The 14585-nt window shown below is 41.0% G+C and overlaps 1 protein-coding gene across 6 annotated transcripts in view; it reads left to right on the forward strand.

Moving 5' to 3' along the window:
- The window catches only part of CCDC88C (coiled-coil domain containing 88C), a 98167-nt gene extending 87438 nt beyond the window's left edge, over nt 1–10729 (forward strand). The window contains exons 26-31 of one of the 6 annotated variants that reach the window (XM_050337030.1): nt 3536–3718; nt 4091–4159; nt 4932–5000; nt 5763–6064; nt 7034–7249; nt 8447–10729. In XM_050337030.1, coding sequence (XP_050192987.1) covers nt 3536–3718; nt 4091–4159; nt 4932–5000; nt 5763–6064; nt 7034–7249; nt 8447–9460 — 1853 coding nt within the window. In that variant the 3' untranslated portion in view covers nt 9461–10729. Of the gene's footprint in view, nt 1–1234; nt 3719–4090; nt 4160–4931; nt 5001–5762; nt 6065–7033; nt 7250–8446 lie in introns of those variants that run through there. The other 5 variants (XM_050337033.1, XM_050337034.1, XM_050337031.1 and 2 more) reach the window with 5 other exon arrangements.
- Nucleotides 10730–14585: the final 3856 nt, after the last annotated feature.

Raw genomic sequence — 14585 nt, forward strand, 5'->3', positions numbered from 1 at the left:
TGGCTGACAGCCACTGCCAGCAGGTGGTGCACATGCAAAACAAATAACATGGCAAATGCCAATTTAGTGTAACCTGGTTATTTTGGAGGACTTTGCCGTGTTTTGACTTCGAATCAGACTAGGGATTTCTTAATATAAAGTGTTGAAATTATTTTTTAACACTAAGACAAACGTAAGGAAGATGGAAGGATTTCTTTTTCTGTTTAGTTAGTTTATACAGTAAATCAGGTGTTCCTAATAATAGGAAAATTAAATGAAAACTCCTCAAAATAAATACTCTGTCATCCTTATTAAAGGCAATGTATACCCTAAGCTTTGTTTATTCTATTGAGAGCACTGCTGTCAGCTTCTATATATAGATTATTGTCCTCCAGGAATACTTTTCAAGAGCCAATTTTGATATTTGATATTTGACTTGAATAATAATTCCTGTCTTCCCACTGCGGAGTGTGGGAAATGGAAGGGGAGCAGCTGAAAAAAGTAGAACCCTTGTTATAAACTACTGCAAGTATCTGTCTGTCTGAAGCTTTTGTTTTGACTGGATTTTGTTTCTCTCTCCCCATTCTAATTCTTTGAGGTCATTTATTCACTTAAAATAAAAGCACATGTCTCAGATCATCCATGTGATTCTGGATGTTGAGGGTTTAACACACTTGCAGGTTTCAACATGGGAATTTGGGCTTGGGTTTCCACAGAATCACGAGCCTTGTGAAGTGCCAGAGAAAACAAAAATCTTTGAGGCTTCATTTGTTTTGATGTTCTGTGAAACACACTTACTTATGTGAAACACACTTACTTATGTGAAACACACTTACTTATGTGAAACACACTTACTTATGTGAAACACACTTATGTAGAGTTCAGAAGCCATCAGTATTCAAGCCTAGAAGACGTCTAGGACATTTGAGTATGTTATCACTGAGTAACATGCACATCTATTTGATTTTATATTTTTAAGTAAAAACATTTTGGGTGATCTAACAGTAATTTCTTAAAGGACTTGCTTATATTTTATGTGTATGTGTTAATCTATGCATTAATCTGAGTCAGATTAGCTATGATTAACTATGCATTCATCAGTCCTCCAATATAGGTGTTAGTCATTGTTTAGCCTTTTCGTTTTTACTGGTTGTGTAGTCTTTGATCTGTGTTAAGACACTAAGTTTTATTTACAATGCTTTCATTTTACCTTTTTTCTTCTTCTTTTTGGGATACCTGGGTGATAACAATTTAGCTGCACTGCGCAAAAAGATTGCCTTTTTGAGAAGCAAAAGCAAGGATAAAGAAAAGTCTCCTAAGTCTCCATCGAATCATCAATCTTTCTCTAATCGGCTCCGGTTCTGGTCTTCTTCCGACATCCCATCCTCCCCTAATGAACCTCTTTCTTTCCCGGAATTGGGAGTTTTCTAACACCTTCTCTTTAGCGTTTTTCTTCATTTATTTCTGACAAATATTAAAAAAAAAAAAAAAACACCCACAAAAAAATCCCACACGCCTTAATAGAACACGCACATTGATAGAAACACTCAGCATGTCTTTACAATACTCTAAATACAAGCAAAGATTAGTGAACATGGACTTAAGTTTTCCTGTAGAAGATGAATCACAATTGCACACTGTGGATCATTTCTTCAATGCAGCACACTTTTAGGGGACTTCATGGCATACAGTTGGCGTATGTATATTGGCTGTGGTGCATATTGTAAGTAAGTGAAGTTGCTGTTTGCTTTGATATTTTCTTGCAATCACATACTTGCATTGTGTCCAGTTGAAGTGTTGAACTGATTTGCTTTTGCTATGCTTTCTACAATGTTGTAGTTCTACTAAAATACAAATACGGTCTCAAATACTAGAGACTTTTCCAATATTCTGTGCCACCAAATGATTACAAAATGCAGGATTTTTAACATCTTTGTCTGCTTTTAAATAATCTAGCTTTGAATATAGAGTGGAAGCTATGGGAAAAATTATTCTCAGCCAACTGTCTTGATGTTTGCATTCAAACCTGATATTTAGTAAGGTTTTACACTTCCAACTATGAAAATTCATCTTGAATTGAGATGAAGTTTCAGTTTCTGCTGCTTCAGTTTCAACTGATTTTTTTGGAAGAAGGAATTAAATTTGTTCTCTTAAGACAGGAAATAACCTTCATCTCTGATCCATTGCCCAGAATTCTTGTTGCCTCACAGTCATGACCTGGTGGCTTCTGAAATGAGTGTACAGGTCCAGGACAGTATGCTACAGCAAAGAGGCTGAAAGATCTCATCCCCCTTCTCATTCTGAGAATTGTCCCTCAGTCCCTCCCCAGCACAACCAGGGACTCTGGCAGAACAACCCATTTTGGGATTTGTAGAGAATGTTTGTTTCCCAGGCAATTAATATTTTTGGCATCTACAGAAGGTGTTAAGTGCATCTACAAAGTCCATTAGAAATACAGGTTTGCATGACAAGCTTTAGCCAGTAATTGCCCCTCCAGGCACAGCATAAACTTCAGTTCTGAGAGCAAGTGCTGTTGAACCCACACAAACTGTGGGAGAAAACATTGTTCTTGAAGTCAGCTTCCAGGAGCCATCTAAGATGACAGTAGCTTGATCCATTTGTCTAATACAACTTTGCAGCTGCTCTGTGCTTTGAACTGTCTGTCCATTGTCTCCACAAGCTGTTGATTTTGACTGCTGCCCTCTGCTGTGTTTTCAACATTTAGTTTCTATTATTTAATCAAGTATTCCATAGAAATGTACAAAATAGTAGGATCTTGCATCTCATTTAGTGTGTTTTCTGTAGTAAATTCTTCAAATTTTGTTCTACATGTGCCTTAAAGTATTAACATTCACATTGCAATAAGTGAATTAATTTACTGCACCAGTAAAAAGAATTTTTCAGCTTTCTGAATCTAAGTAATATTCTAGCAGACAGTTTCTGTTGTTCTCCTGCTAAGATCCCAGGAACTCCACTTAAAAATCATTGCACCAGAACATCATAAGAGCAGCAGAGTTTCAACCTTGTAAAGACTGAGCTCTTGCCCACAGCAAAGATCTAAACCCGAAAGCAGTTAGCTTAGTGAGTGGATCATGCTAGATAATTTCCAAATCAGTATTAGTTTTCTTTGAGTAAGAGCGTGACTACTGTCAGTCCTTCCTTATTCTATTTTATTACTGAAGTGCTTATAAAATGTACCTACAAGGAATAATGTTATGGGAATTTCACACCTCACTTATCTTTTCTGGATTCATGTCTTTGCTCCTTTTCTTCCTCCTTTCGTGGTAATTGTTGCATGTATAATATCAACCCTCCCACCAGCACTAAGCAGCCCTTGTCACTCCCACACTTTATAGAGAGCACACATGATTGACAAGCTGGTGGCAGAAATTTCCTATCCACTACTGAACTGTTTATGGAAAAGCTTGCAAAACTAAGCGCCTCTGTTGTGCAGTTTCTTTGTGCCTGCTTGTCATGTTTGTATGGGCAGATAAATAAAAATCCTCTAATGCTATTTTTTCATTGAATCTTATTCATTTACCTCTTTCCCCATCAGTGGTAATGGACCTGAAGCAAAAAAGGAATTCCCATCATGGAGGCAGCAATGATAATGCTGAAATCTCAGCAGACTCTGCGACAAAACCCTGCTGTGTGGAAATGGGTCCCAGGACTTACTCAACCTCAGCTATTCACCTGCACACTTCCACCCCCATCTCCAGGCTCCAGAGCAGACCAAAAGGTGTGTGGTGCATCTGATACACCAGCTGTTAGTGCCAGTCAGGCACTTCATAGTTCCTGCAAGGCTACTAGTGACATTCAAGTACAAAACCAGAGCACTAGTATTTTCACTCCTACTTTATGTGCGTAGTGCTTTAATTGATCAGATACAGGGTTACCTCAGTCTTGTAATGTCACCAACCTGACAGACCACATTTGAGCGTCAGTTCTTCTCTGGTTCCCTGCCCAGTGGATAGAGGGTGGCTGCTCTTCCAGTGTTGGGGTCTATAAAACCTCAACCACCTCAGCCTTCTACACTGCTAGAATGCATTGGAGACTGACCTGAAGGGTTAACTTTTCTGTGTACAATGTTACCTTTTATCTTCTTTTCCAGGCTATAATTCAGAAGATAATCTATGTGAACAGTCCCCTGAGGTGGAGTTGGCAAGCACCAGGCAGCATGGTAAGCTTATAGCATAAATGAGTGCTCTAAACGTCTGCATTAAGACCGGTTTCATTGCATCCACGTGAACTGTCCTGGAATATTTTAAATTAACATGATAGAAGGAGATGTAGTAATGCAGCACCATTTTGGGAATGTGAGTCTTAAATATTTCTGGTTTTCTATTGAGAGGCTTTTAATGGATGTTTTGCCAAAATAAATTTTGAAAACCAATGCTGACATTGAGGCAAGTTACCTTGCCCCACCAACAGACTTTTTAATGCATGTCCTACAGATTTGTTGCTGATTTTTCTAGACAATGTTCAATTCCTTTCTTAAGGGAGTAAATCAGCAATATGAAAAATCTGGCGTGTGGATGCACAGCGGGAACACTGTTGAAACAGCAGCACTGCCTGTTTAGAGATTTGTGGAAGACTTAATTTGCAGGCTGACTGCCAGCTCCTTCCAAAGAAAACTGAGAAAGAGACAGCAACTTATTGTTGAGCTTTTTCAGTATTTACATTACTTTACAGTTGCTGTAAAAAACCCAAAACATATTTATTTGTGCAAAAAATAACTGAGATAAACAAGATGGATGGTAAACAACTTTAAAAATGAAAATGGTTTCTATTCTGTCCAGATTTTGGCATCCTCTAGATATTATGCTGTTCATGTTTTTATAGTGACTTAGTTGCACAGGTCCTATTTTAGAAGGCAGGCTGTAAACCAAGTCTTTTAGGGAATCAGAGGAACTTAAGATCTGTTTGTTCTGTGCTTGATTTGTTTTTTTCAGTGTCCAGGCCAAGCAGTTTAGAGAGCAGTAGGAACGCTTCCAGCAGTAGTTCACCTCTCAATTTAAAAGGTAAAGCTTTTACAGCTGAGTTGTGACAAACAGGAAGTGAAATTCCATGAAACTGTATGCAAAATGCCATTTTCTTTCCAATTAATTTAGAAGACTGTTGTTTTGAAATTGTAATGATTATGAAATCTGGACATGGCTGTCTGGGGAATCAAAGCTGCTTGCTAGAAGTACTTTTCTGAGATTGATTCTGGCAAGGGGTGGCTTTTAAGGCAGGCAGTCTAGTTTTACTTCAGTCTGACTGGCATCAATATTGTGGGAAGTATCAGGCCACTCTTACTCTTTACAACACTGGATCTCTGTGGTTCTTACTGTGTGCGCCACTTGTGTATGGAATCACGTGCTCTGAAGACTTCCTTTGCTGAAATTGTGCATCCTTGAAGGATGCCTGGAGACCTGACACTGGAAAAATCTGCTTTCTGCTTTCCCACTGTCAGGTGCTGGCTTTCAGATCACACAGCCAAGACTGGGAGATCTTCTAGTGACACAGAGGTTGTAAAGAGGCTGCCAATTCTATTTGTGTTATTCCTTGGAGAAGTAGTTGTGTTTAACATAGAGGCTCAAAGTACCTGCTGTAACACATTTACTAGTCCTGATCTTTCCAAGTTCTGATTGCCTTGAGCTCTGTAGGAGAAGTAAGGTAAAACTGCCACCCAGTCTGTGTTGAAATAGCCCTGAATGATAAAATTTCTACCTCAGTGAGAAATCTACTGAAATGAGGGCAGAGAGAGCAGTGTCATTGATGATAGTTATGCTTCTCCTCAGGTTCCTTAGACCATATGCATGGTAGAACGGAGAGCCTCAGCAGTGAAGATACGGTGCCAAGCAGAGAGGCACCAGCCTTGCTCCGAGACACCTATCCCCTTCACTCTGCTTCTGCCATGTTAAAGCCCAGCAGCAGGCAAGAGTCCTCCTCCCACCGGAATGGTTTGATCTCTTACGATAAACCTCAGAAGAGTAACCCATCTCAGTCTTACCCAGGCAGGCAACGGGCTGCCTCACCTGGCAGTGAGATGGTAACTTTGGAAGAGTTCTTGGAAGAGAGCAACAGACTGTCTCCACCAAGTGTAAGTAAAGAGAGCTAGATTGTCCATTCCAGATGTCAAAAAACTGTTCAAAGCTGATTCAGGAGGACGAGGGCATAGGGAAACAAGGAGAGACAAGACGAACCTTGTTCATATGCGTAAGTACTGTCAAATCTTGCAAAATGAATGAACAGTTTCAATAACTAAGAGAAGATTAACTTTCACATAACACTCTGCTCGTTTATTTTGGTGTATCATCTATGACAAGTCAGGCATATAATTCACTGCAAGTGCTATGTGTTGGACTGCTGGGACTTTTTACCGGCAAACACATGTGGTCAGGGTTTTGTTTTAAATCATCGTCAGTTCTCAGGTCCTGGTAAGTTTTCTATGTAATTTTCTGCTGCTAAATCTGTAAATAGGACCGAAACCTAAAATAGTTTTCAATTAAAGTGCAAAATATGCAGTTGTTAAAACCATCTCTTAATCTGAAAATATCAGTGCATATGAGAGAGAATATTTTTATTGCCAAGCATGTTCTCGATACTTTCCTCGTGCTGCACGTTTATGTTTTGACTGGCACTGCCCTGTTGGTTCAACGACTGCAGGAATATGTCACTCACTGAAGCGATCAGAAATGAAATGTTTGTTTTCTAAGATGGCATTTGTCTTTCACTGTTCAAACGTGCTGTACAGTAGTGAGGCGGTGCAGTATTGAGCATGTTAATATCTTAAGAACAATTAATTGGTAGTGTAAATGAACAGATGTTTCTGTTTCATGAATGCCTTGGTAGAAGTATTGAAATCAGCAGAGCTGCACTATTTTATGGCACCAGTAAATTTTGGTCCTTGAATTTTCAGAGCAATGTTTAAATGTACCTCCTACTCCTTCATTATCCTAAGTACAATTCCTAGCTTATAGAGATATGTAAAATTATTATCTTTGTGTGTCAGTAACTGCCTGACCATGTCTCCATTTTCATTCTTTCTGACCTCCTTGTTCCTTTTCAGCATCGGCACAGTTTAAATGAGAGTGAAATGATTTCATTGCAGCAATTTCTGTTAGAAGCTGATGCACTGTATCCCTCTTGCTACTCCCTATGTCCTTCCATTCGTCAGGAACACTCGCAGTCACTCGAATCGCTCCTCAGTCATTCATGTCCCGACAGCGTGAGGCACAGGACAGGCAGGGGGAATAGGAGATCTGCTTCACTCTATATCTCCAGGGTATCCATTGTTCTTGTTATGAAGGCAACAGCTCCAACTTACTGCAGCTTTTGCTAGCATATTAATACCTATAGAAGCGTTCTGTAACTCTTAGTTGTTAAAGGCTGCCAGATCACTTGCATTAATTGCTCATAAAGTATTTCCAGTGCTTGTTCATACACGTGCGTGCTTTCGGAGGACTAGTCATTCTGCAGTGTTAATATGTGTAACAGCTATTTAAATTGAAGTTAAAAATAACCCTCATGCTTTAACACTTAGTTGAGCATAGAAATCTTCACACTGCACTATTACCATTGCTGGTATTTGCTTCTGGAAAACGATTTTTTTTGACTGGAAGAAATATTTTGCACACTAGCAAAGTGAATATTTCCTAGAGAAATTAAGTAAATTTCATGAGCTTGTTGAGCACGTTTTTTGTGAAAACAGCATGGCTCTCAGCTATTCTGAGCATACCTTGTACTAATAATCCAAAGGCAGTGTATCAAACATCACCGTTTTTGGATTGCATGGACCATCCCCATGAACTATTCGTTGTATGGGTTTTTTTACTGCCAGATTAATTGTCAGACTTAAAATTTAAAAGTTCATTGTGGGCAAACAATCATATCTCCATTTTTGTAATGATGTTTTGTACATTTTATTATATTGTACACACAGCTTTTAGCATATATAATATATTGTCTGGGAGAGGTGAGGGGAATCAATGGAGAAGGAATGAAACTTTCTTGTAATGCTAGCACATCTGCCTAGGGCATGGTCTTCTGTTACGTTCCTGAAGTTGTAGTAGAGTCATCCAGATGAGCTGTATTCTGGAGGATGACAGACATCGTTGATATCTGCTGATACCAATGCTGATGTCATTACTATGATATTGATGTTACAGTGACAGTGGCTGATGTAAAAGGAAGCAAAAGAGCTGCTGTCCAGCTTGCAAGTGAAACAAAACTTTCAAAAATTATGACAATTAACCTGGCAAACATGGCTGTCACAATCTCAGTATGATGAGCACGTTATTCCTTGATTTGGATTGATACCCATTGTAAACATTTATCTCTTCCATTCCCCACTTTAAATATAAAATCTATGGTTGTGTTTGGTTTGAATTAAGTGGGAAGGAAGATGGCACAAAGTCCTGCATGATTCTTTAAACACAAAGTGTTGTCATTAATGTGACATGTACATATTTTCTCACACCAGGACACCTCCAGTAACAGAGATGACTTGCTCAGCGATTATTTTAGGAAAGCAAATGAGCCTTCAGCTACTGGGAACTTGCTGGTTCAGCCACCCAGAAAGGAGGCTGCTAAGATATCCCCTAGTCTTGTTGCTCCAACTGCGAAGATGACCACTGTCAATGAAGAAGGAAGAACAGCTAAACCTGGAAATTACGTGAAACCAAACCTCAGACAAGTGGAACCCGCTCTGGCAAACTCCCAAGGGGGGTCCCTTAAGCCTCCTCACACACCACAGCACCAGCCTGGCAGCGGGATGCGGCAGATGGCACAGCCTCAGCAACCTGGAGCCACGAGCAGGAGGAGCACGTCCCTGAGCAGGGCATTCAGCTTAGCCTCTGCAGACCTCCTCAGAGCCACTGGCCCAGAGACCTACAGGCAGGAGAGCGCTCAGAAGTCAGCAGCAGAGCTGCACGGGGGCAAGGATGTTGTCAGTCAGAGCACCAGGGCTTCTGTGCCAACGAGCTCCCAGGTAATCTTAAGAGAGAGGCCACAGTCTGCAAAGGTGGCAGGTTCCTTGCAAGGTGTCGATTCCCGCTGTCGGCAGCTGGACGCGAGGCGCCTTTCCCTGGCCCCACCGAAAGATGAGAGGCCGCTCTCCTTCCCTCAGTTCTCTGCCTCACCCACTGCATCCACCAGCAGTCTGAATGCCCAGCAACCAGAGCGTGTGAACCCGGGGCAGCACTACTTGTCTGCATCGCACACTCCTTCAAAAGTCAAACCCAAACCAGCCCCTCGTACTGAGGAGGTGGCCACAGGGGCCCCTGGCAGAGCTGTTTCCAGCAGCACTGAGGGAAATACTTCCTTAGGGCATGGCCAGGGTGATGCCCTACTTACTAAGTGCCAGGGTAAGCTGCAAGAAAGCAGCGCTGAAGCTGTAGAGGAGCCTGTGAGAGGAAGCAGCTCCAACAGCACTCCTGGGTCTCCTGACCCCCAGGGGGATCAGCAGACGGTTTGGTATGAGTATGGCTGTGTGTAACCCACAGGTGCAGCTCTAGTATGTGTGTTTGTTATGGCTGTCCAGGTAACATTTATCTAGACACTGTCAGGTCTTAAAAGGCATCACCTGCTTGCTGCTCTGAGGGTTCTCTGGGTGCTGTTTCCTAGATAGACAAAGTGTGATTTTAGAGAAGCAAGGAGCAAAACCCCAGCCCTTCTTCTGACACTGTTGTGCCTAAAATGAAGTGGAAGTCTGGCCTAATCTCACAGGAGACTTGACACCTGATTCTCATAGGTGCTGAGCATTCCCCACTCCAGGAGAAGCTTACCAGGGTCCTCTGTCATTGCTGCACTGTGCACCCTTTTTGCCTGCATTAAAGAAAAATTTCACAGGTTGTGTGTGTGCTAAACCCAACCCCACCATTGATAAATAATTTAACCATACTGGAAAGGTAATATAAAAGCCAAACTTCTCCCCCAAAACCAGAACCAAGTGCTTGGCTTAAGTAGTGTAAAGATAAAGCTGAAGAGCAAAAGTGCGTGGCTTTACCCACGGATCTGGTAAAATCAATTCTTTTTGCCACAGCAACATGTTATAGATATTGTATGGACTTCATGGGTCACATCTCAACCTTCCCCTCTGAGACTGTATAAACACAGAGGCCAGCCTAATGACCCCACTGCCTTCACTATAGCTGCAGCTCAGTGGATCCTTGACTCTGCAAACAGAGTGGTGCTGCCTTTTGAAACTTGTTATACCTTTTATACAAACACTGGAACTAATGCAGCCTTTCAGGGGAGGTGCCATTTCAATTGCAAAGGTGGCATCTCGTGTACAGAAAGTGTCTTGTAAGTATGTATATAAGAAGCTCAAGTACTGTATAGGAATGCTGTGTAAATTGTGTTATTACATCCTTGTGTGCATGACAGCCCACATCCTAAGTGGTATGTGGGATTTTGTCACTTAGAAATCCTTGTTTATGTCTCCAAGAACTTTTCTCAGTATAGAAAGCAAAATAATTTTGTACACATGTGAAAGAAATATACTTCTAAAAATCTATTTATGTGCAAAAAGTTCCTTGTATGTTTCTGTCCGGAGTGTCATCAGCTGCTTATGTATATATGATCAAATGTGTATCTTTAATTCCATGTTTGTAAAGCTGTTTTTCTTGCAATAGACTAAATCCTTTAAAAAATACTTGTTTTGCTGGTTCTGATTTAATTTAGTAAAAGCTAAAACTGATTCGTTTGATGTTTTTGTTATCTAATATGTAGCAATCCCATGCTGGAAACTACAAAATTGTTTATAATAAAGCTTAAATAAAATAGATTGATGTTGTGCTTTTTCTCCTTGGAAAAATTAAAAATCCCACAAAAGTGTGATTCATAGTGCTGGATGGACATCTGTCTGCAGTAGCTCTTTGTAAGCCTCAGTATTGATTTACATCTCTGTGTGGCAGAGCTGCATTCATTTTTATAATGTTGCCATGGAAGGTGCATCAGAAATCTTTTCATTTAATTGTGACCTCTTTCTTCACTCAAGACTTTAGGAGGGTTGATTATGCAAATTAAATGACTTCCAGGCCACTGTAGAATCAGACCATTAAATTTTTATGTTTCTCTGACCACTTCAGGCAAGGCCAAACATGCTGTCAGTTTTGACCAAGCTTGCATTTTGTACAATCGTTTTTGTGCTTAACTTTCAGGATGCCTTATAAAAGTGAGAAATTATTCATCTTTCAACATGAAGAGAATGGCAAAAGGCACTTTCTGTCTTCTCTCCTGTGTTAATTGTAAACCACAGTTTTGCAACAAATTTTAAATTATGTGCTATATGACAGTTTTAGAACATGCTGAGTGATTTTGGTAAACTGAAATTCTTCTTCCAGAAATTTGCTCTCAAAATGGATTCTTGGCCAGGCCACTAAAGGTTCAAGACTGGTGTTTGTCCTTTGTTTCAGCTCCTTTTTGGAGGGTGTGTGCAGGCTGGACTGCTGAGGAACCGATCTGTGAGCTGTCAGTTACTGTAGATCTGCTTTTGCTATAAATACCTGCCCAGTGACACACCTCAGTTGTCAGTTTATCTTCTCAGTTCTAGTGAGTTTGAATAAAAAGGCAGTAAATACTTACATAGAACCATTCAGGTATGGGAGGATTCTAAATTCAGAAGTCATAGAGTGGAACAGCTGTTGAAGCTCACAGTGCTGTGAGGTGCCCAGAGCAGTTATTGGCAGGATAAAACATGTTTTGGTGTGTGAGAGCTCACGCAGGGAAGAAGTCTATTGTGTTTAGAGAGAGAGAGAATAATCAGCAAATCCTTTGTGCTGGTGGAGGTGATGTGAGGCGCCAGCTTGTGTGAGGTGGCAGGAGCTGCTGGGAGAGGTTTTCCTGTGGTGGAAAGGGATGTGGCAGAGCTGCTAGACCATTTCTCGATTTCTTCCAAGAAGTGAAGGTGAAATAGGAGGTGTTTCAATTTGCACAGCTTTGAAGGCCACTGAGAACCCACCGTGCATGGGCAGCCGGGCCGGGCTGTGGGAAGGCCACAGGTTGAGCCTCCAGCTGCAGCTGTGCTCCACTGCCTGTGGGACATCAGGCAAGAGGGACCTCTGCAGAAGCCCTGGGAGTCAGCACACTGGCTTTTCCCAGTTCTGCATGGGAAAGAGGATGCTGACATTTCCTGACAGGGAGGGAAGCTCTCTGAAGGTTGCTAAGTAGTGCTTTGAATGATTCTGGACACAACACTTCACGTAATGCCGTTCAGTGATGGGAGTGCCTCAGTTTGTGTTTGTGGCTCATTAATTCTCTAGATGGTGTTTTCTGTTACAGGACAGATTTTGAAGGAAGCAGCTAATAGGTTTCCAAGAAAGCCAAGTGGATGTGCCTTTGGCAGTACCCATACCCTGCACTCTGAAGTCAGGGAATCTGTTTGACACAAGGAAACAAATTTTGCTTAAAATTGCATGTGCTGCATGATGATGATGTTGGTTTGAAGTAAAATAAAATGGCTGCTGTGGAAATTGCTGCTAGGGAGTTGGTGTGCTTTGCAGTGACAGAGTAACTCCTTACCAAAAAATCTGATCCTTTACAGAGTCACAATGTCATGGAAACCTTTTTCCTGTTACATATTCTTCAGCAGTTCCTCAAACGTGGGACTTGATAGTGAAGTGAACAGACCTTTTCTGATTTCAGTTAATTGAGAAGAATTAAAAAGTAGAATTTGCTTTTTTTTTCTGTAATGAGGAAAGTTCTAAGTGCTAAGAGTGGTATAAAAATAGCTACTGCTTAGCTTAGAAAAATAGTGCATCGGGAAACAGCGTGTGGTTGGAAATTATTTCTGATTGTCCAGATGTTTGGAGGCGTATTATTTCAGCCACAGGTAAATGGCTTTAAGACAGAACATGGCAGAAATCCTCCAGAAATCATTAGTTCGCAGGAAAGGATTACAACCTGGATGTTAACCTGATGTGAAGATATCAACACAATTTCACTCTTTTTTTCTGGTTAAACATGAACCCAGCTGTCCTGAGAGCATTTGAATTGTGGATTTGCATTTTTAAATGAAAAGGGGGCGGGAGGTGGAATCAGTTATAAATTTCTCCAAAAATTTTATCCTAAAAATTGCTTCTTTGCCCACCATAATAATAGAATATCAGTTCCTAGCAGCACTGGAGATGTTCAAGGCAAGGTGGAAAACTTGGGAACGTTTTTTACAAAATGCCAGTACTATGGCAAAACTAACCTGACCTAACAGTGTCGAGTGAAATAGTTCAGTTACTAAAAGTAACAAATGAAGTTATCATTATGAAGGGTTGCTATACTGGAAAGTTAGACTGGGATGTGAAGGTCTGTCTTGAAAGCTGGTACTAGAGGCTGCCATAAGAACTAAGAGAGAATGGAGTCAGCTGGAAAAGGGTGAAAAAATTTATGCTTTAAGAGAATACTGTGACAGGAGTTGTAAGGGACTGGGAGAGGCTATGGCAAGTTTTGCAAAACTAAATGGTGTTTTTCCAGTCAGAAGAATTTTTTCAAAAGTATGAAAAGAACAGTAGAAAAGAGCTGCTGTTCAAAAGCTGCTCAAATGGGAAAGTCCTTAAAAGGCTAACCCTATGTCCTAAAGACTGAAATGTAAGTTGATGAAGTGTGAAAGAAAGTTGAGGTTTGTTCAGATTTGGAGGATTGTGAAGAATCCCATTAAAGAGTAACATGGATGAGTGGGGACCCCAGTGGGGTGCTTACCCCAACTGAAACGTGGAAGGGACAGTTGACTGTTGGGAGGCTTACAATATAGTGGTAGGGAGGAAAATTGGGATTTTGCTGACAACAGGACAATGAAAATGTTATTCCACAGAAACGAGGAACATAAAACATGTCCAAAACAAAACACAGAATGCCATGGAAACTGTCAGCTCATCATTCCCAGATGTTCTGATCAGCTCTAGTTAAAATACTTGCACATTTTTAACTAAAGAATATCGTAACTGAGGATTATGTAGCTCTGATGGTGAGGCTGTGCCAAAATACAGACTGTGTGTATTGCATACCAGAATGAGGAAGAGCCATGGGTCTGAGCACTGGCACTAGCCTCTGAAAAGCTGTTGTTGCACAAAGGGAAAGCAAAAGGAGCCCAGCTCCCTCTTCTGTGACATCCTATGGCGTGATCTGAAAGTCGTACTAAAGGAGAGAATGCTTGGGAAGGTGAAAATGAAGCTGTTGGTGAAACTCATTGCACCAGGCTCTTAGGAAATCAAATAGATTCATGTACTATCATAGTGTTATTATGGCTTCGACTTATGATGGTTTATGGGAGAGCTAAACAGCCTCTGCTTTAAGAAAACATTATTAGGTAAAATATAAGAGCCTCCCTCTTCCTCTCCAACATCGGGTGCTGGCTGCCTTTGGATCCAGGATAGAGCTGGACTGCCACGCTTGGAACAATGAGCACCTTCTCCATGTAAAAATCCCTGAAATTTGCAAGTTAAAAATGACCTCACTTTTCCAGTAGTTGACTGCTCTGGAAGTGTGAGATACATTACTGGCAAGTAAAGCACAGTTTGCATTTGGAAACACACTGCTGAGGAGGAACATGAGAGTTTGAGAAGGATATTCCAGCTGGAGAAGCACAACTTCCCAGTGGACTGCTGAGGCATCTCTAGAGACTTGCATTG

This window comes from Myiozetetes cayanensis, unplaced genomic scaffold (assembly GCF_022539395.1).
Source record: "Myiozetetes cayanensis isolate MyiCay16 unplaced genomic scaffold, myiCay2020 scf6-25, whole genome shotgun sequence".
Lineage (NCBI taxonomy): Eukaryota > Metazoa > Chordata > Aves > Passeriformes > Tyrannidae > Myiozetetes > Myiozetetes cayanensis.